General features: G+C 36.5%; 1 protein-coding gene across 7 annotated transcripts in view; it reads left to right on the forward strand.

Moving 5' to 3' along the window:
• The window catches only part of rap1gds1 (RAP1, GTP-GDP dissociation stimulator 1), a 72,284-nt gene that overhangs the window by 11,199 nt on the left and 38,033 nt on the right, over window positions 1–23,052 (forward strand). For 4 of the 7 annotated variants that reach the window (XR_015496513.1, XR_015496512.1, XM_087262258.1 and 1 more), the window contains exons 3-5: window positions 1,487–1,609; window positions 7,075–7,200; window positions 15,990–16,136. Coding sequence is in view for 4 of the 7 variants with exons in the window: in XM_087262258.1 (XP_087118384.1) it covers window positions 1,487–1,609; window positions 7,075–7,200; window positions 15,990–16,136 (396 nt within the window). In the remaining 3 variants the exon portion in view is untranslated. The remainder of the gene's footprint in view (window positions 1–1,486; window positions 1,610–7,074; window positions 7,201–15,989; window positions 16,137–23,052) is intronic. The other 3 variants (XR_015496514.1, XM_087262260.1, XM_087262261.1) reach the window with 1 other exon arrangement.

Genomic DNA, 23,052 nt, shown 5'->3' on the forward strand with positions numbered 1-23,052 from the left:
CAACCCTGTTAGACCATGCGCCAGGGTTCAAAGCATATTTTTCCATCCTTAAAATAGCAAAAGTGGATTCAGACACACCCTTTTTACTTTTGCGTCTTGGACTATGTGCCTAAATTGTTAAAATAGAGCCCATAATTTAAAGGGCCATGAAACCCCCTCGTTTCAGCAGTGTATTTTCACACCTCTACTTTGGAAAAAGTCAGAAAAGTGGGCGTGTCCAGCTCTGTTTAGGGGGTAGTGTCGGAGGAAGAAAAGTGGGGTGGTGTGGGAGTGTCAATTTGGGCACGCGGGAGTTTCAGAGTCAAAATACACACACACACACACACACACACACACACACACACACATGGGAAAGTGATGCTGTTTAACCTACATGGACATCTGTAGTCGAATTATTTGCCAAATTATTAAATGGTGGACTTTAACTGCAGTTTGGCTCTTTCACTCAGGGAATTCATTCATGCCCCTCGCGACAAACGAGATATTTGATTCGAGGATCTGCTCTAAGCGTGTATTTTTCATGCAATGTTTTATACCGCACGGCGAATGAGAGAAAAAAAACCTCAGCATTTCCCAGAAACTTAGATGCACACGACAGGTAGTGTCAGAAAGCCGCGTGTGTTATTCCGGTCACTAAATGCGGTAAAAACCCTACACGAGGTTAAAGTTTGGTTGTGGTGCTAACATGTTTACACTCGCAATAGTTTGTTAGATACGAACAAACTGAATAAACAAAGAGCACTGGTCGCTCACTTACCAAATCTGTAGAGACAGGACAATCACCAGCAACTAGAGCCGCGTCTTTATGAAGAGAATACTACAAACGAATCCAGATCTCAGCATTTGCAGATGAGAACAGCTCTCAGGTAAACAATGTTCCTCCTTAGACGCGTAAGTTATTGTTGTCGAGCGTCGCGTACACTGTTAATCCACACGTGAGTCTGAGCTCTGACAGAGAGAAAATGAAAACGAAACTTAATAGCAGCAAACTATAAAAGCAACACTTCACGCTTGTTTTGCCAACACAACGTGGCGTCTCTGTCCTGAAAACACGGTGACAGTAATGAATATTAATAAAGTTGCACAATAGAGCGCGCTGATTGGTTTGAACCAAGCCTTACTCATGCATTAATGCATCACACTGTAAGACGTAATAAGACACACTCTGGCACAGGCGTCCAGTCTGCACGCTGGAATACACGCTATTATGTCATGACCGTGACGCAGCTTCAAAAATTCGTTTCAAACCGGAAGTACGAATTTGCTTGAAATAACGCAAAAACAACCAATTTACACATTTTAGTGAAATATAGGTGTCCTAATAGTGTTTTTAGCAGTGTGGGACACATATACGACTGTCAACAGCTCAAAACATGTGTTTTGGTGTTTTGTGACCCTTTAAATATAGCCAAAAAAATCAGATGTTGCCAAAAGATTTACACACAAAATCACATTTCTCACTGATGTTCCTGACTCTTGTTTTCAGATGTCGAGACTAGTGAAAAGATCCAGGAGATGGGTGTTCTTGCCTCGATGCCCGCTCTTTTGTCTGTGCAGAACTCATGTACTTCTAAAGTAGCCAACATCATTGCAGAGGTGGCCAAAAATGGTAAGTACTTTCCCCTCCCTGAACCTTCCTTGAAAGCATGGCCTATTAAAGTGTAGTCAGAATTATTAGCCCCCTCTGTATATGATTTCCCCAGTTTCTGTTTAACGGAGAGATGTTTTTTCAACACATTTCTAATCATAATAGTTTTAATAACTCCTTTCTGATAACTGATTTATTTAATATTTGCCTTGATTACAGTACAGAATATCTGACTAGATATTTTCATGATACTAGTAATCAGCTTAAAGTTACATTTAAAGGCTTAATTAGGTTAAGTTACACTTATTAGGCAGGTCATTGTATTATCATGGTTTGTTCTGTAGACAATCAAAAACAATATTGTTTAAGGGGGCTAATAATATTGACCTTAAAATGGTTTAAAAAAAAAACAAAAAAAAACTGCTTTTATTCTAGCCGAAATTAAACAAATAAGATTTTTTCCAGAAGAAAAAATATTATAGGAAACACTGTGAAAAGCATCCTTGCTCTGTTAAACAGAATTTGGCAAACATTTGAAAAATAAATCTAATTTGTATACCAGGGGTGTATATCCGTATATCTGCGTGTATCTTAAAAAGTTATAATGTCTTAAATCTCAAAAGCTTAATTTTATGCCTTAAGTCTTAAATCTACTAAAACATTGTGTTGTAGGTCTTAAATCTTTTTAAACAGGTCTTAAGTTTGCTTTGTTCATGTATAGCTACTAAATCTGGCCATTAATAACCCATACAATCACCAACAATCCATCTTATTTAAATTTTAACTTATTTAAAAATAGCATTTAATTAATTTCATTACAGTACATCTGCTTAAAATATCCCTGTTTATTTATTTATAATAATAATAATAATAATAATAATAATTATTATTATTATTATTACTATAATAATAATAATAATAATAATTTTTAATTATTATTATTATTATTATTATTATTATTATTATTATTATTATTATTATATAAATATTTTCTATTTAATAAATTAATTTATTAATTTTAATAATAATGTTTTGATAGGGCTAGTGAAAATCTTTTCCAACTGGGATATTCAAAATAAATTTTGAGCATTTAGCCCTGTATAAGTCTGAAATTACATTCATAATGTTCTTAGTGTTAAATTTAGCTTGGTGAAACCTGCAGAAACCCTGGTACACTGTCTTCATTCACAATAGCTTTATGTTGATGTCACAATATTAATAGAAGCCAGTTCAGTATAAATGTCCTCTGTTTTTTCCCTCATGGTTATGCTTGTTTGTCTCTGCTATTTTGCAACTCTTCTCTCATGTTTCCTCTGACGCTACAGTCAGGTCTGTGGCCCTTCATGCATGTCATTATTAATGCTTAATGTTTTAAGCGTCACAGTTATAGTAGGATGATAATAAAAGCAGCAATACAACTTGAAATATATCTGTTTTGCTTTTACTATTATATCATTTGCCAGTTTTTACCAACATTGTTCTCAGAGCACGGCTTTTCTGTTTTTATAATCCAGTCACAGATGCGATGTTAACAGGGTTGAATAACTGCTTGGCAGATGAAAGCAGAGAACGGGAGAGATTTCTGTGTCAAAATGTATTTATCCACTTTGCTTTGTAGATGCAATTTCAGTCTGTGTTATTTTGTGAGCTCAAAAGAGCCGGTCGTTCGTCTACTGATAACTTGCCTTGTTTGTGCACAACAGCATAAATCAGCAATTAAATGTGCTGGGAGATTATACAACAGAGCAGTGCGTGTGATTCTCGAGTTTTTGATTAGCTTAATTAGTCGCTCTGATCATTGTGAGTTTTATAAGTCGTCTTTTATCATTATTTATAAAAATGTAGTTTAATTAATATTTATTAAATATTTACCAAGCTTTAGTTAATAAATTATTAGTTAATTAGATATTAAATGATTATTTATTATTACATTTTAGTTAATATTTAGTTATTAAATATTTTCCAATCTCCAGACATATTCTCCATGTATACAAATATTATTAAATCTATTAAAGGAACCATCCACTTTTTCTGGGGAAATTTTACTCACCTAGCGTTAAATATTTGAGTTTTACCTTTGTGAATCCATTCAGCCAATCTCCAGGTCTGGTGGGAACACTTTTAATGCAAAGGTAATTGAATTGGATTAGACCATAAGTATCCTGTTTAGCTTAGCATAGATAATGGTATTGGATTAGACCATTATCATCCAGTTTAGCTTAGCATAGATAATTTAATTGGATTAGACCATTAGCATCCCGTTTAGCTTAGCATAGATAATTGCATCAGATTAGACCATTAGCATCCCGTTTAACTTTGCATAGATATTTAAATCAGATTAGACCATTAGCATTCTATTTAGCTTAGCATAGATAATTGAATCAGATTAGACTATTAGCATCCTATTTAGCTTAGCATAGATAATTTAATTGGATTAGACATTAGCATCCAGTTTTTCTTAACATAGATAATTAAATTGAATTTGACCATTATCATCCAGTTTAGCTTAACATGGATAATTTAATTGGATTAGACCATTAGCATCCTGTTTAGCTTAGCATAGATAATTGCATCGGATTAGACCATTAGAATCCCATTTAACTTAGCATAGATAATTAAATCAGATTAGACCATTAGCATCCTATTTAGCTTAGCAAAGATAATTTAATCAGATTAGACTATTAGCATCTAATTTAGCTTAGCATAGATAATTGAATTGGATTAGACCATTAGCATCCAGTTTAGCTTAACATAGATAATTAAATTGGAATAGACCATTAGCATCCAGTTTAGCTTAGCATAGATAATAAAATTGGAATAGACCATTAGCATCCAGTTTAACTTAACATAGATATTTAAATTTGATTAGACCATTAGCATACAGTTTAGCTTAGCATAGATAATAAAATTGGATTAGACCATTAGCATCCAGTTTAGGTTAACATAAATAATTGAATAAGATTAGGCCATCAGCATCACGTTTAGCTTAGCATAGATAATTAAATCGGATTAGAACATTAGCATCCTATTTAGCTTAGCATAGATAATTGAATCAGATTAGACTATTAGCATCCTATTTAGCTTAGCATAGACAATTAAATTGGATTAGACCATTAGCATCCAGTTTAGCTTAACATAGATGATTAAATCGAATTAGACCATTAGCATCCAGTTTTGCTTAACATAGATATTTAAATTTGATTAGACTATTAGCATCCAGTTTAGCTTAGCATAGATAATCAAATCCGATTAGACCATTAGCATCCTGTTAAGCTTGGCATAGATAATTGATTCAGGTTGCACCATTAACATCCTATTAAGCTTATCCTATTTCGTTTAGTAAATAAGAGATTTATCTGAACTCTTTTTGAAAAGATGCTAACGGTTTAATCCGATTCAATGATCTATGCTAAGCTAAGCTAAAAGTGCTCCCGCCAGACACAGAGATCGACTAAATCAATTCAACAATGGCAAAACTGGATGTGTCATCTTAAACGCACAATAGAACATACCTAAACAGTGTAGGGGCGGCACATTATATCATTTCAGCATCGATATTTGGGTTGTTTTTTGCTCTGCTCTATTATCAATGCTTGATATTGATTTAGTATAGTTTATGCAAATGACCAATAACTCTAAAATTAAGATATTTTTTACCCAATAGATATCTTCAAATAGAAAAATTATCTGAACTCTTTTTGGAAAGATGCTAACGGTCTAATCTGATTCAATGATCTATGCTAAGCTAAGCTAAAAATGCTCCCGCCAGACCCGGAGATCGGCTGAATGGATTCAATAATGGTAAAACTCAACCATTTTACCTAATTTACCAAAAAATAAAGCGTAGTGTTCCTTTAAAAGATGCTTTGCTGTGGTGTCTGTAATTACAGCTCCAGCACATCAGCCATCAGTCCTGCACAGTCAGTGCTCACTTCTTCTTTGCATTAAGCTTTTAGTCTAATTACACAAGTGCTGCTTTAAAGCGCACTTCAGACGGATAGAGCTGGGCTTTGGAAGCGTATAGAGAGCGGCCTGACATAAAAAGGTTAAAATAATGAATGGCCTTTTAGCATTTTGCTAGGCTGCTAATGACAGTGGCCTGCTGCTGTGGCAGATCTGCGGACTGGATCTCCTGCTGGCTTTCAGCTGTCAGGATTCCTCCGGGAACATCTGCTTCATCCAGTCTAGTCCACAGCACTTTCTCTGTGAGGAAAGAGACAGAAGATGCATTTGATTTACTGCCGTATCACTGCAATGCGTTAATCAGACAGTAATTAGATCACACCAGTTTTATGAAGTGCTTTAAAATGTAAATTTTTATTAGATGTTTGACATCATCTCAACTTGAAAATGAAGAGGGCGGGGCATAGCGTTGCTCCTCCCCTTTTAAGAAAACAGCCAATAGTGTTTTGTTTTTATATCAGCTCTGCCAATTAGAGTGGTTGAGCTCAAGTGCATCAAATAAAAAGCAAATGAGAAGTGTCATGAAGGGGGCGGGGCATGTCAGATACTAGAAGGCATTTGATTGGTCAAGATTTGATGAGAAAATGAAATATGAGGTGACGTGAAAAAAAACGTTGATCTGTTTAGGATTTTGTCTTGTTTTGGAGCACTTTAGATAATAGATATCCTTAAAACTAGCAGACTAAAACTAACATCTAAAATTTTTATTTTAATTTCAATATGACCTTTTATTTATACCTCCCGCCAGGTTTTAGCCAGAACCCGACCGCTCCCACTTATATTCAGCATTTGTTGTCCCGCTGCCCGACCCACCCCGTTTTCTACCGGGCGCGCCCGATCCCGCTAAAGAGTGGGGGGAGAACAAAACCTGAAAACCACCCAGCTTTACAGAGTCTAGACAGCCTTTAACAAGCTGTCTGTATAAACACACACACACACACACACACACACACATAAGCAGCAATCACATACACACACACAGACAAAGCTCTCTCTCTCATTGGTGTGCGCACACACACACACACACACACACACACACACACACACACACACACACACAGCAACAAACAAGCTAAACAGCATCACACTGTCTCGTTCACACACATACATACGCGTGCTCGCTCGCTCAGGAGTCAGGAGCGATATTGCTAGACGGCCCGCTCCCGTCCAAAATGGAACCAGTTACCGACCGCTCCCGCTCTTTATTCGGAAATTTATTCCCTCGCCGCAGAACTCCACGGGAATGCAGACCTCTAGTTTGTAGCTCCGCACTTTACAAAAAGAAAAATCTCACAATCTCATTTGCATTTAAAGTGACAGTCACCAAAACAGCACAATTAAGATCAAAGCCTAAAAGGGGGCAGTTTTCAAGCATTATTAAACATCATTTGTTGTGTATTTTTTTGCTGAAACTTCACATACACACTCCAGGGACATCAGAGACTTATTTTACATTTTAAAAGAGGCATAATAGTAATAATAATCCACTTTAATGAGTTAAGACTGTTGGGCTTTTCTTGCAGAATTCATGAGGAGCCCGTGTGTGGAAGCGGGACTCATTCCTCCGCTGGTTCAGCTGCTAAACAGTAAGGATCAGGAAATACTGCTCCAGACGGGACGAGCCCTCGGCAACATCTGCTACGACAGCCGTAAGTGCCCATTATCACTCCCAAACCCGCCGCCGTCACTGTCAGGCGTTTTACAGACTCTCCCATGTGACGTGAAGGGGAACTGATGGTGCAGTTGTCGGAATGAGTGACATGAGGCTCACACTGCAGGTGATGGATGCACTAGAAACCCGTTTTTAGATGCCTGGATAAACTTTTCCTGCGCCGTTGCTTTTCACATGTGGTTTGCAGAAAGTAACAAGAGCTGGACTTTTGATACTCACTAGTTAACAGATGTTTCAGGGTGGATTAGTTGACTCAGTGATCATTATATTCAACAGTGAGCACTCATTACTGTTATTTTTAGACTCTTAAGCCTACAGTTGAATTGTTAGTCCCCCTGTATACCCCCCCCCCCCCCAATTTCTGTTTAGTGTAGAGATTTTTTCAACACATTTCTAAACATAATAGTTTTAATAACTCATTTCTAATAACTGATTTATTTTATCTTCGCCATGATGACCGTAAATAATATTTGACTAGATATTTTTCAAGTTTTAGCAATTTAAAAGCTTAACTAGGTTAATTAGTTTAACGTTAGGCAAATCATTGGACAACAGAGGTTTGTTCTGTAGGGGGCTGATAATATTGAGCTTAAAGTGGTAAAAAAAAACCTTTTATTCCAACCGAAATAAAATGTTGCCACAGCGGAATGAACCGACAACTATTCTGGCATATGTTTTACGCAGCAGATGCTCTTTCAGCCGCAACCCAGTTCTGGGAAACACCCATACACACTCATTTTCACACACACTCATACACCACGTCCAATTTAGCTCATCCAATTCACCTATAGCGCATGTGTTTGGACTGTGGGGGAAACCGGAGCACTCGGAGGAAACCCACTCCAACACGGTGAGAACATGCAAACTCCACACAGAAATATCAACTGGCCAAGCCGGGACTGAAACCAGCGAACTTCTTGCTGTGAGGCGACAGTGCTAACCACAGAGCCACCGTGTTGCCCCTCAAGCAAAATATGTACTTTATAAATAATAAACTGCCAATACCGTAATAATAGGCATGTAATAAGCCACCTGTTGAGATTGGGAGTTGTTACCTAAATTGTTTAGACCTAACAAGGTGGAGTACTTTGTTTACTTTATTCCTACGTTATAATAATCGTGATTACATTCCTTCATTCATTCATTCATTCTTTTTTTTTTTTTTTTGACTTAGTCCCTTTATTAATCTGGGGTCGCCACAGCGGAATGAACCACCAACTTATCCAGCATATGTTTTACGCAGCAGATGCCCTTCCAGCTGCAACCCATCCCTGGGAAACATCCATACACAGTCATTCACACACATACACTACGGACAATTTAGCTTACCCAATTCACCTGTACCGTATGTCTTTAGACTGTGGGGGAAACCGGAGCACCCGGAGGAAACCCACTCTAACACGGGGAGAACATGCAAACTCCACACAGAAACGCCAACTGATACATAAAATGAAATAAACAAACTACAAGCATGGATGAATGCAATAAACTGAACATAATACAAGTGGAATAAACAGTGCTTTGTGTATTTAAATATAAAAAATACACTGCAAAGGGCGATACGGTGGCTCAGCACTGTCGACTCACAGCAAGCTGGATCGATTCAATTTCTAGGCATGCGCTATAGGTGAATTGAATAAACTAAATTGGCATGTGTGTGAATGAGTGCGTATGGGTGTTTCCTAGTACTGGGTTGCGGCTGGAAGGGCATCCGCTGCCTAAAACATGTACTGGAATAGTTGGTGGTTCATTCCGCTGTGGTAACCTTTGAAATCTAGCCAAAGAACAATGAATGAATGAATTATGAATCAGATTTTGTAAATGTGAACTGTGCTGTGCATTTCTGAATTTTAATTGGTAAATGTATTGTTTTTGAGACTAATTCGTCCCAATTACTCTTACCTCTCTGAATTTTTAGTATTTATTTAAAGTATTTAAGCCAAATACTTTATAAGTAACTGTAATTTAAGTCAGCTGCACCTTTAGAAGTATAAGAGTAAATGGTAGGGATGCACTGAAATGAAATTCTTGGCTGAAGCCGAAGCCGAATAATAATGAATTGCTTGGCCGAAGGCCGAATACCGAATGCGGTGTTTTGCATTTTTTTCCATTTAGTTTGCCAATTTTTTCACCATTACAATAATTAAATAGTAAAAATTATCTTTTTACTATTTTGTGTTGCTTTTCAGAGAAATAAATCAAATAACTAAAATACAATTTCAAAAATATTTATTTAACACTGAACATTTTTTTAACATTCCAGCAGATAATATACAAACAAAGCACAATATAACTTAAAATAAATAAATTAGTAAAATAAAAAAATATTTTTATTTGGCCATCTTTGAAGCCCCCCTTCTTGAAATAGCCTATGTTAGGCCTGTAACTGACTGCTGAAAGAATGTAACTGTATGTCTACAACAACAAATGTGCATTGAATGGTGCAAAAAATGTGGATAACAACAAATGAATAACTGTCCAAGACATAAGCCTACTTAGCCTACTTCTTCAGGAAAAGTGGCAGGTTCTTCTTTATAAAAAGTAGCTTCTCTGCTGTCTCGCATGAAAGTCGGTTCCTCTTCTCATCGATGACATGAGATGCAGCACTAAACAGTCTCTCGCAGTCGGTGCGCGGCTCATCCGTACTACGAGCCCTTTTACTCTCTGCGCTGTTTTCATCTCCTGCGCTGTGCATCACCTGACCGTCCGTCTCCAACAACTAGCGGCTTTCCCAAGTCCAACTCGGCCTGGATCATTTCTAGTGTGCGCAGCTTTTTGCCCATATCCAAGTAATGATCTTTTATATCGTGGATCAAGCACAGTCGCGATGAAGTACTGGTGTTCTGAGTCCGCCTGACTAAATCGTGCCCTGACAGCTTCTAAGAGTGCACTTTTAGCTGTTTTCACTCCGTGGTCGTACTGGTTTGTTTAAAAGACGCTTTAGTGCTGCAAGTAAATGTATGACGTCTGCCACAGATGAGCTTATCTCTCTTGTTATCTGCTCAAAGGGGGCGAGAAGACAGAGAACGTTCCTCTGGACAATTCAGCAGAACAGTGTCTGCAAACGGCCGTTTTTGCCTCTTTCTCTTACACTTTAAAGCGCTTCCACACTGCTGACATGTTTGCTGCATAAAGCGCGCGCCTCTCACTCTACGCGGGTTACTATTTGATCGCGTCATTAAAAACGTCATTGTTCGGCAAAATTTATTCGGCCTTTTTGCTTATTCGGCCGAACACCGAAAGGGCTTTTTTGACTATTTTCGGCCGAATAATTTCGGTTGCCGAATATTCGGTGCATCCCTAGTAAATGGTGGCGTGTTTAATACTTATATCCCTCACTGTACATAAATATACATGGCTGCTAATGAAATGACAGAAATTGTATATGATTAAGCACAGATGGTGAATTCTGATTGACACAGCAGCTGAATTTGATCCCAGACCCTTTGACTTATAAAAAAACACGTGTCTTCACACAGTCATGCATGTCAGGCCTTTCTTATACTCGTAATCCCCACTGGGAGGTTGTCTTTTTCACTGCGCGGCATCCAAAACCAATAAAACCAGGCAATTTGGAAGTCTTTCAGCATCAGCATTTGGATCTTTTACTTTGTTTTGTCGCCTTAAAATCACGTTCCTGCTCTCTTTTCCTCTCCCGGCTCTCATTTGTGTGCAGTAGGAGGCTGTCATAGACTTTTGCGTGGGCAAGCACCAGTGTAAACAAACCTGAAACATTGTTCATACCAGCTACATAAGCTGACTCACATCTGACACACCAATACCGTCATCTCTGCTCACAAGAGCTTACTGGAAAACTCAGCTATATAGCATTGAAATATTAATCAATAACAAGACAGTATTTTGGCATGAAAAAAGTGCTGTGTGAGGGATTAGACCTCCGATTCATGATTCACGAGTCTCTTTTGTTTAAAGTATGCAGTCAACTGATGTAGTGTAGTATAACAGGGAGGGATTGGTGATTTGTCAAATAAGTACACTTAAAAAAAGGTGTTTGCTTGTCTAAAATAAAGCTGAAACAATACAATTCTTGATGTTTGAGTGGGGGCAATTTAATTGTTTTATGTTAAAGCCACTTAAATATGTAAAAACTAATAAGTTCACTTAATTCCTTCATGATTTTCTTGCTCAGACGCTCATCAGTCATCTGGTGAAATTATACTGTACATGCAATATACACTCACCGGCCACTTTATTAGGTACACCTGTCCAACTGTTTGTTTGTGCAAATTTTCCAATCAGCCAATCACATGGCAGCATTTAGGCATGTAAACATGGTCAAGACGATCTGCTGCAGTTCAAACCGAGCATCAGAATGGGGAAGAAAAAGGATTTTGGTGACTTTAAATGTGGCATGGTTGTTGGTTCCAGACGGGCTGGTCCGAGTATTTCAGAAACTGCTTATCTACTTAGATTTTCATGAGCATCTCTAGGGTTTACAGAGAATGGTCCAAAAAAGAGAAAATATCCAGTGAGCGGCAGTTCTGTGTGTGCAAATGCCTTGTTGATGCCAGAGGTCAGAGGAGAATGGCCAGACTGGTTCCAGCTGATAGAAAGGCAACAGTAACTCAAATAACCACTCGTTACAACTGAGGTCTGCAGAAGAGCATCTCTGAATGCACAACTCGTCCAACCTTGAGGCGGATGGGCTACAGCAGCAGAAGACAACACCAGGTGCCACTCATGTCAGCTAAGAACAGGAAACTGAGGCTACAATTCACACAGGCTCACCAAAACTGGACCGTAGAAGATTGAAACATGTTGCCTGCTCTGATGAGTCTCCATTTCTGCTGTGAAATTCTGATGGTCGGGTCAGAATTTGGTGTAAATAACATGAAAGCATGGATTCATCCTGCCTTGTATCAATGGTTCAGGCTGGTGGTGGTGGTGTAATGGTGTGGGGGATGTTTTCTTGGCACACTTTGGGCCCATTAGTACCAACTGAGCATCATGTCAACACCACAACCTACCTGAGTATTGTTGCTGACCATGTCCATCCCTTTATGACCAAAGTGTCAATCATCTCAGACTGGTTTCTTGAACATGACAATGGCTTCACTGTGCTCTAATGGCCTCCACAGTCACCATATATCAGTCCAATAGAGCACCTTTGGGATGTGGTGGAACGAGAGATTCGCATCATGGATGGACAAATTTGCAGCAGCTGCGTGATGCTATCATGTCAACATTTGTATTAATCGCAGGCACTTTTTCCAACCTGTCCTCATAAATTCTTTTATAAGGTTATATTTATTTTATAAGTGATCAAAATGATGACTTTAATTGAAAATGACTTACTTTGTCTCATAACCTTCACTAACTCTTAGAGATTTTAGAGCTTTAGAAGTCATTAGTCAGTGGCTATTCATATTGCCCAACCTTGACCAGCAATTTGTAGGAGTGAGATTCATTTTGTGATTTGTTCCCTTGTTCGTGAAACCCTGCAGTCTGGATTCTGTATACGCCGTGCTTCTGCTGCACTTCTGGACTCTGTTTGTACCTTTAGTTACGTCTACACCTCACCACATGTCAACTTTAACAGCTACACTTTAAAAAAATTCTGTAAGTTAGCAGTTTTCTATATTTTGTAATTCATGTTTTCATTTATTTATGCTTTTGAATTGCATTATGGAAGCTTTATCTTTCTTTTTAAGGCTGAAAAGTTTGGAAAAGTGACATTCATTAACATTTTTAACAGTTTAAAGTGAGATCTTGTCTGGGTTAGTGTTGCATATTACAACACAAAAAGCTGCCAGTACATTTTCTCTTATTTTACACACTTTTTTTCTCTATATACAGTTGAAGTCAGAAATATTAGCCCCCCTTTGAGTTTTTTTTTCTTTTTTAAATATTTCCCAAATGATGTTTAACAAAGCAAGGAAATTTTCACTGTATGTCTGATAATATTTTTTCTTCTGGAGAAAGTCTTTGTTTTATTTCGGCTAGAATAAAAGCAGTTATAAATTTTTTAAACACCATTTTATGGTCAAAATTATTAGCCCCTTTAAGCCATATTTTTGCTCGATAATCAACAGAACAAACCATCATTATACAATAACTTGCCTAATTACCCTAACCTGCCTAGTTAACCTAATAAACCCAGTGAAGCCTTTAAATGTCACTTTAAGCTGTATAAAAAATATCTAGTCAAATATTATTTACTGTCATCATGGCAAAGATAAAATAAATCAGTTATTAGAAATGCATTATTAAAGCTATTATGTTTAGAAATGTGTTGAAGAAATCTCCTCTACGTTAAACAGAAATTGGGGAAAAGAATAAAAAGTGGAGCCAATAATTCAGGCCGGCTAATAATTCTGACTTCAACTGTATATTTTTTCTTATACATAATATTATTTCAAACGACTAAAATGTCAATAAAATTAGTTTGTTAAACGGTAAAGTTGATTTTTCGTCATCAAAAGTCGACAGAGCAGAGATCAACATCCCATAATGCAATTCACTACCGTAAATAAACGAAAGATGCAACACAAATTACAGAAACTGTTAGTAAGCACATATAAACCAATCATGTGCTGTTGTGTAAATTGCATTCAGTTTTTGATCTCATTTGCTCTTTTTTTTATCCCACAATGGCTGTTTTCTTGTGTCCTCCAAACAACATCATCAGTTGTCACATTACATTCCATTGAACATCCCAACCTGTCTCTTTATTTAAGGAATAGTTAAACCAAGAAGGAAAATTAAATAGTGAATTAGGACTGCACAATGCACTGTTTCAGCAGTGATATCACAACATCACAGCATCTTCAATAGAGTTAACTCTAGAGTTAATAGAGTTAAAGTTTCTCATCTGCACAAGAAATTGTAGCATTTGTAACTTAAAAGATGCATTTTATTTACAACCCCGAATCAGAAAAAAAACGGGACAGTATGGAAAACGCAAACAGACAAAGAAAGAAGTGATTTCTAAATTTACTTTGACTTGTATTTTATTGCAGACAAAACAACAAACATTATTTAATGTGTTCCTCATCATTTTTTATTTGTATTTTTTAAAATTTGATTTATAGCACAGTAAATACAGTACAATGATTCCACTTAAGAGTGTACATTTCCCGTTGCTTACCATTTTTCTTTTTTACAAACTATAAAGTAATAGAACACAATAATAAACAAAATATAGAAAATTATATATTATAAAATTATATATGTATATATATATATATATATATATATATATATATATATATATATATATATATATATATATGTATATACATAAATATATATATATATATATATATATATATATATATATGTATATACATACATATATATATATATATATATATATATATATATATACACATACATATATATATATATATATATATATATATATATATATATATATATATATACATACATACATACATATATATATATATATATATATATATATATATATATATATATATATATATATATATATATATATATATATATATATATATACACATACATATACAGTTAAAGTCAGAATTATTAGCCCCCCTGAATTATTACCGCCCCTGTTTATTTTTTTCACCAATTTCTGTTCAATGGCGGGAAGATTATTTCTGCAAATTTCTTATTAAAGTTTTAATTTCTTATTAAAACTTATTTCTAATAACGGATTTATTTTATCTTTGACATGATGACAGTAAATAATATTTTACTTAATATTTTTCAAGACACTTCCATACAGCTTAAAGTGACATTTAAAGGCTTAACTAAATAATAATTAGGTTATTTAGGTGAACTAGGCAGGTTAGGGTAATTAGGCGAGTTATTGTGTAACGATGGTTTGCTCTGTAGATTATTGAAAAAAAAAATAGCTTAAAGGGGCTAATAATTTTGTCCCAAAAATTGTTTTTAAAAAATTAATAACTGATTTTAATCTAGCCGAAATAAAACAAATAAGGCTTTCTTCAGAAGAAAAAATATTATCAGACATACTATGAACATTTCCTTGCTCTTTTAAACATCATTTGGGAAATATAAAAAAAATAGAATAAAATCAAAAGGGGGCTAATAATTCCGACTTGAACTGTATATACACACACAAAAAGTTTATAAAAGAAAATATATGAAATACCAGTAACGAAAAAGTGGTAACATAAATAATATCAATAACTAAATATACATAGGTCAGAGTGGGTCACATCTTTATTCAAACAACTTTAGTTCAGATATTATCAACTGTAAATTTCTAATCTGAGGAGAGAATTGAAAAGGGGAGTGCAATGGGTCATACACTGAAAAAATGTTTGTTCTGTGGATACTAATACTATTATATTTCTACGTAGATTGGATGGAGCAATCTAATGTAATCCGTCCACTTAGACCAGATATTTCTAAATGCATTAATTTAGAGTCGAAGGGAGAATTTTGGCTGTTTTTTTGGCTGCGATTATTAAAATAGCGAGCAAGTATTTTTTAGATTAACTTAATTGTATATCAGAGTTCCTCTGTTCCAACCAGTAATACTCACTGACTCTTCTCAAATAAAGCTATTCAAGATATCTGGTGAAATTATACTCATATTTTGCAGAAAGAAAACATCCCCATGTCATATTTCTGCAATATCGTTCAGCCCTAATGCGAATCATTCAGGAAGATTGAGACTATTCATTTACCTCCCCGTTTTCTGTCATTCTGTCATCCAGGTTGCTGTTTCTTTTGTGTCATTTGTTGCCTTTTTTATTGTTTATTTCTTTTTTATGTGACCTCTTTGTTTTGCAGATGAGGGCAGAAGTGCGGTTGACGCAGCAGGTGGTGCTCAGATAGTTACCGAGCACATTAAGTCTCTGGCCGAAAGCACTGACCCGGCCACCGGGAAGCTCTTGACTGTCTTTTGTGGCATGCTGATGAACTATAGCAATGATAATGGTAATGGCCAATTCCCCCCAAAACCAAGAAGGCACGATTTCAGAATGGTCCCTTACTGGTATAGTCCGAGATGTTCACTCACTTCACTTATTATGAATGTATGAATCAATTCAACAAGTCATGGACGAGGCAGCTTTTAAGCTGTTTTAACTGTAATGCACAAGCTGATTTTCTATTTTGCGAGTTTAATGTGTATAGTAATAGCTAGTCAGAACATTATGGTTATATCTGTAAGGGACCATTCTATCGAAGCCTTTGTGTTGTTTAACTTATAACTTATGCTTTCTTATGCTGAATCTTTGCACCTATTGGATTTATGTGCCCAGGGGCTACATTTTTGAGAACCGAGAAATATGTACCAAAGGACTACGTCGTATCACGGTTTTTGTTTTCACATTTCAGAGGCCTCCGAGTAAATTTTTGATGCTCTTAACTATGTTCCAGCGGAACATTTTCTCATACTTGCAATTTCTCGTGAATCCTTCAGAGGATGCTGTGTACGTTTCCGCGTATCTTGACGTCCCTAACTTGCACATTTCATAGAGCATTTATGTTCATTAGCCTTTTAGGACACATGCCCACCCAAGTTTGTCCAATTTCACTTGCGCCCCCCCAGTCGAACATTGAGTATGTTTACATGGACAGCAGTACTTTAATACGATAAAAACAATACTCTGATTAAGAGTCTACTATGTAACCAGACATGTTTTAATACCTTAATCCAACTAAAGTCATAATTGAACTATGGAATCGAAATTAAGACGTTATACGTATATAAGATATTATATATATATTTTATAATAATATATAAAACAACACTTCTCCACCAGTCCTTACTCTGTACTCACACCCACAGTTTGTCATGCGGTCATGGATGAAATGTTCATGAGTAAAAGTGAAACTGCCGAACTGCAGTTAAAGTTGAAAAATTAAAGATAAAACAGCCAAAATTACATGAAACTGCAGAAAAACGTGGATAGCCTGGTGACGCAACATTTAAAAAGCACTTCACGTAAACACCTTATTTATATTTTTGTCTTATTCAGATTAATTGTAATACGTAATACATAATAATACACCAAAGACTATAGAATACACAAGACGTGTTACTTGTATAGTTTTGAATGGGGAAAAGTGTAACTGCCAATCTGGCAAATGAAGCCCCGCCTTCTAGTACAGGAGCCAATCATTGATCGATAGAGACTGACGATTCTACAAGAGAGGGGCTCGGACCAGACATGAGTTAATGCAGATATTTTTTGTGTGATTCGAATGTTTAGAAATGAGACTAAAGACACAGTTGTTGTTTAATTTCATTGGTGATTCCTAATTGAAAGCTTGGCAAGCAATTTTGGTGAATTTGATGTTTTCCCATTCAACCAGAATGCTCAAACGTACTGCCTGAGAGGCATTTCAAAGATGGCCCCAGAGTTAATGACTTGCCTTTTTTAGGTACTTTGGCCACACACTCCTTCAATAAACCCAGTCGATAGTGTTTTCAAAAGCAAGAAAGTAAATAAATTTAAAAAATACGATTTCTAGAAACACTCCATCCCAAGTCTTACGCCGTTTGTAACGAGCTACCAAGCAGACCCATCACATCCGAAAAGCTGTCCATATGGAGGCAAGTACCAGTACCACACTGTAGCATTTATTTTACCCACACAATGTAGCCATATGCATCCGCAAGCACATATTTCTCGGTTCTCAAAAATGTATCCCTGGGCACATTTTCCCAGTGAGCCTGTATTGGAATCTCATGTCTTTCTCTGATTTGATATGGTGGGTTTTCCAAATGGCTACGTCTCGCTTCTTTTCTTTGGTGACTTCATGTCCTTTGCAGTTGGTGGTGGTGTTAAATCGTAATAATGTCTTTAATTACTTTTGCTGTCTTTAAGTTGATTAGATTAGTAGAAGGGATGGGCCGGAATAAGATTTTGAAGTTATGATAACCTTGGATTAAAATAGCATGGTTTCACTGTATCAAGGTATTGCGATTACTTCTCTAAAATATATTCTTTTTAAATGTCTGGGTGAAAAACAAAAACTTTTTTCCCCTTAGAAAACAATATATCTTATTTTAGTGAAAGATTTAAAATATTTTAGAGCTGTAAACATGTCAGGCTAAATAATGAAAACGAATCATTGACGTCTGCTGTCTTCATTCATTTCAAAAACACAGATTTCTTTACAATTCAAAACGGCATCTTTGGATATCCTTTCTGCTGGAGATACTGTTGTCCAAAAAAATTGTAAATAACATTTTTTACACATACCTTAGGAACGGTATTACAAAAAATGTTGGCGGTTTTGAAACCTTGACTTTTACAAACCGCCGTATACCTTAAAAAAAGAGTTATCGTTCCATGCCTAATTAGTAAACTATATTAGTCTCCCAAAGGGCAATTAAGCTAGGGCTTTAGCATCATATGACACATACAAAAATAGTAACATGAAAACAATACAATGGTAAGTGAATTAAAACAAAGCGCAACAATATAAATTCGGTAGAAACAATTCAAATGTAAATACTTTTTAATAGAGCTGCACAATTAATCGAAAAAAGATCGCGATCTCGATTCGACCCCCTAGACGATCTTAATCCAGCATTTCTACGATTCTGTCAATCATGTTTTCAAGTTCAGGAGAGAAGCAAAGGCGGCTCCATGAGTCTTTTCATTGTTTCACACACGTTGCTCAGCGACATGAACACCTCCAAATTATGTTAAAAGAGTCACATACTGTATTTACAAGGTATAATTCACCCAAAAATGTCATTTTTGTCTTCATATAATGATGTATTGGTGGCCGGGAAATCACATGTGACGTGAGCTGCATATGAACCTGCATATGCTGTGAGTAACAGGTAATAAAGTTGTAAATAATATTCAGTTCGTGGCACAGAGTGATCGTTTGAGAGCCACACACAAAGTATGAACAGCACTTAGCAGTGAAAATGAAACCGTAGGCATGCACGTCATTTAAATAATCATATCCCATTCTAGAGCTATTACTGCGACAAGCATTTGATACGTTTTTTCTTTCATAGCGAACACACAGCTGTGCATGAAAAAAAATGTTTACAGTGTCAGTATAACTACTCCAGCTATATAATGTTGATTTTACCAGTGAAGTAAAGGGTTTAATAATGTGATCAATGACCGATTGCAAGCATAGGCCTATATCTCAAACATAATTCAACATCAGAATTATTATAAGTAGAATAGAATTATTTATAGAAACCAGTAGACCTACACATAATACTAATATTGTCGTTTTACCATATGTTTGAGAAGAAACAATAATCTCATATAAGGGTGTCACGATTTCGATTTTTAATCGAAATTGATCGAAATTTATGCTCAACTTCGATTATCGAATCAAAAAAAAGAATCGTCGATGCTGCCACGCCCCCATGTCACGTCAGCTTGGCTTGCCAAGCAGGAAAAAACAGGCTTGTTGAAGTGCTTGTTAAACTGCAGACGCAGGAGACCCGTCGACAGAGCTTAAACCCTCTCCTCTTTCAATGAAGTCGGCGGTGTGGAAGCATTTTGGATTTCCAGTGAGTTATGTTGACAACGTTCGTGTTGTCGACAAAAAAACAAAACAAAAAAAAAACAGTTTGCAAGCTCTGCTATGTACGTATTACGGTTGGGTTGATAGACGATGGGCGCATCGCGATCCTCCGCCGCGCACCCGTTGCACATCCGCTCGCGAAAAATACACACTCAGGCCCTGTTTACACTGATGTGTCTTTGTTTTTAAATGGCATTTTAGAACGACAACGATCCACATCCACACTGGCGTGTAGCATTTCTGAGCAGCCCTTCTTCCTCACTACCGCTGAAAACGCACATCACGTGACCACACACACTCATTCACACAGACACAGACGCACACACAGACAGCGGGTCCAGGCAGTCAGCGGATCAGTAGACTGCTTCAATCTTTACTTTTACTCTTGTAATTAGTCATCTTAGCTAACACCTCAGATACTGTTGGCTGGTTCCTGTTGGTTGTGCGTCTTTTTTACCGACGCCATTATAACGACACAGATCACTGCCTATTCACGAGTCCCGCAAAAAAAAGTGATTGACAGGTGTTAATTATGTGTGTATCTTACCTTTATTCATTTACTGTATGATTTGTTTATGGGTAAAACAAAGACCATGCAAGTCAGGTAGTTTAAACGGTAGGCTACAAAAAATTTATTTGTCATTAATTAATTAATTAATTATTTATAATCGAAAATCGAATCGTGACTTTAGAATCGAAAATGTAATCAAATCGAGGATTTGGAGGATCGTGACACCCTTAATCTCATAATAAGCTTTATTATACATCTACAGAATCGTGAGAGAATCCTGATCTTTATTTTAAACAAACAAAAAAAAAAATAATCGCGATTCTCATTTGAGCCACAATCGTGCAGCTCTACTCTGTAATTTTATAATAGCTTTATAACTTGACTGTAAAGTGAATTAAAGAAAGCCTAGCATCACCCAGCTTTGTTTAGACTGCCTAAATAAGCATACCAGTGTTTTGATTGGTTCTGCATATTTGATTAGGATGAAAGAATGACATACAGTACCTTTTTAAAAGCACAGTTCACCCGGGATGCATAATAGGGACACATCCTGCAGTTTTCATGCTCTGGATCTCTTGTAAAATACTAGCCCAGAAGGTTACATAAGGCCTTGTTATGCAGCAGTGCAGTGCATTGTTTAATATTTAAGGCAATGCAGGCAGTGTATTTACATCTTTGTGACTTGATGGTCTTGAATAATTGATGGACAGGCCAAGCCCTGCTTCCTTCGCTCTCGTTTGCCAGGCAAGGCTTGAAATGGTAATAGCTTTTTTTTTTTTCGAGCTATAACACCTCGCATCCAGAGGCTAGAGCAAATCAACAAATCAGGTCAGGCGTATTCGTTCTTGCCGTCCTGATGAAAATAAATGGACGGATATGATTTTAATGGAAGCCAACAGCCAGCGGGCTGCTTATTATTGCTGAATTTCACCCTCACGCTGTTTTAAACTTCTGTTTCTCGTCTCTGTTTCTCTCAAATGTTGTCTGTGTGTCATGTAACAGATTGCTTTTTTTTTCCCTCTTGCAAAGTGTATCTGTTCTAACTTAAAGTCTGTCCTCGTGTTTACTAAGCCAACCAAGATAAATGACTCATCTAATCACATAAGCTTTCTACACTGTTTCTTTTTTTCTTTCTCACTGGGGCAGTATTATTTTTTAGGCTTGTCTTTTATGTGCAGTAATACTGACCTGAAATTATAAGAGCACTATTTGATTGTAAGGGATGAAAAGCCTGAGTTTTCTTGTTTGAAAAACACGTGTTAAACTTATAATCTCGCTCGTTTTTAATGTCTTTTTGGTGGTGATTCAAAATGGAACCAAAGGCCATAGTTTTCCTGTGTGACTCTGTTATGAGGCTTCTTATTGCCCACATTAGACTGCTCTTGATTTTGCTAACATATAACTCTTGACTTACCTCAGGTTGTGTTTAGTCCATAAAATGTTTTAAAATCACAATTGTGTATTTTATTAGCTGCAGTAGAACCTTGTGTCGACCCACTTCTGCAGTCTTTATGAACATAATCTTTATATGAATAAATAAATATTGCTTTTGCTCATGGTAATATTTAACCGGGTAAACTGTACCGGGTCCGTGACGTCAGAGACTTTCGCTTTAAGATTTAAAGGGCTAGCATTGCACCAAACCCCCGTAAGTTGTTTCGTTTGAAAGTGTAAAATCTATATTTTATGCACATATGCATCACTTTGGTTTTTGTTCTACTGTACAAAAGTTATTCACACTTAAATACACAGTATTTTGAATACCCGAGCTGGGTACTTAGCATTGGTTCATTTTCATATTTTTCATATGACACATGTACAAGTTAGCTCAAATGAAAGCTCTTGCCGGTGCTCATACAGTTCTAGCAATCTTTTTACTGAATTATAGTCACATATCAATCATGCGAAAGATCTGCATCTACATCAACAGCCTCGGGTATAAAGACATTTGTGCTGGCCATTACATTACAAACCACAGGAGAGGGCAAATTCTCCAGCAGGATAGCGCTCCTTCTCACACTTCAGCCTCCAGAGCAAAGCAAAGATCAAGGTCAAGGTGCTCCAGGATTGGCCAGCCCAGTCACCAGATATGAAGATTATTGAGCATGTCTGGGGTAAGATGAAGGAGGAGGCATTGATGAATCCAAAGAATCTTGATGAACTCTGTGAGTCCTGCAGGAACGCTTTCTTTGCCGTTCCAGATGACTTTATTAATTAGTTACTTGAGTCATTGCAGAGATGATGGATGCAGTCCTCATGGGTGCTCATGGAAGTCAGACACAATATTCATTAGTTTTCCACTGCATCATGACTTTATATTCTATACTGGACATTATTTCTGTTAAGTTGTCTGAGCAAAGTCAGACTTTACTGTCCTAATTAAATTATTACAAATCAAGCCATGTTCATATTTTATTTAGTTAAAATAAGCGTAATCTAGAGGCCGTTCGTATCAGCCACTTCGGATACCAAAAAATCAACTAGAAGTCAAGATTTTATTTGTTTTTCCTAAAATGTGGATAGGCGACAAGACTTTTGTCAGGTTGTGTATATGTATGTGTTTTCACACACAGTATTGAACAGTTGTTGTCCGCTGCTCCTGCTGTTATGGATGGACACTGCTAGCATTTTCAATTAAAGAGATTTCGATTGAATCTTAAATTTGCTACACAATTACTATTTTTCTGTTGTTTCAGGAGAGGACTGAGCTTAATACTTAAAAGTTTATCACACCGTTACCTAAATATCAAGTTTTTATTTACTCATCATCAAGCGCTTAATTTGCACCACAAGAAGCTCTTCAGTTCTGTAGCTCATTGTGACAAAACA

The sequence above is a fragment of the Danio rerio genome, chromosome 7, assembly GCF_052040795.2.
Source record: "Danio rerio strain M-AB ecotype USA chromosome 7, GRCz13ab, whole genome shotgun sequence".
Lineage (NCBI taxonomy): Eukaryota > Metazoa > Chordata > Actinopteri > Cypriniformes > Danionidae > Danio > Danio rerio.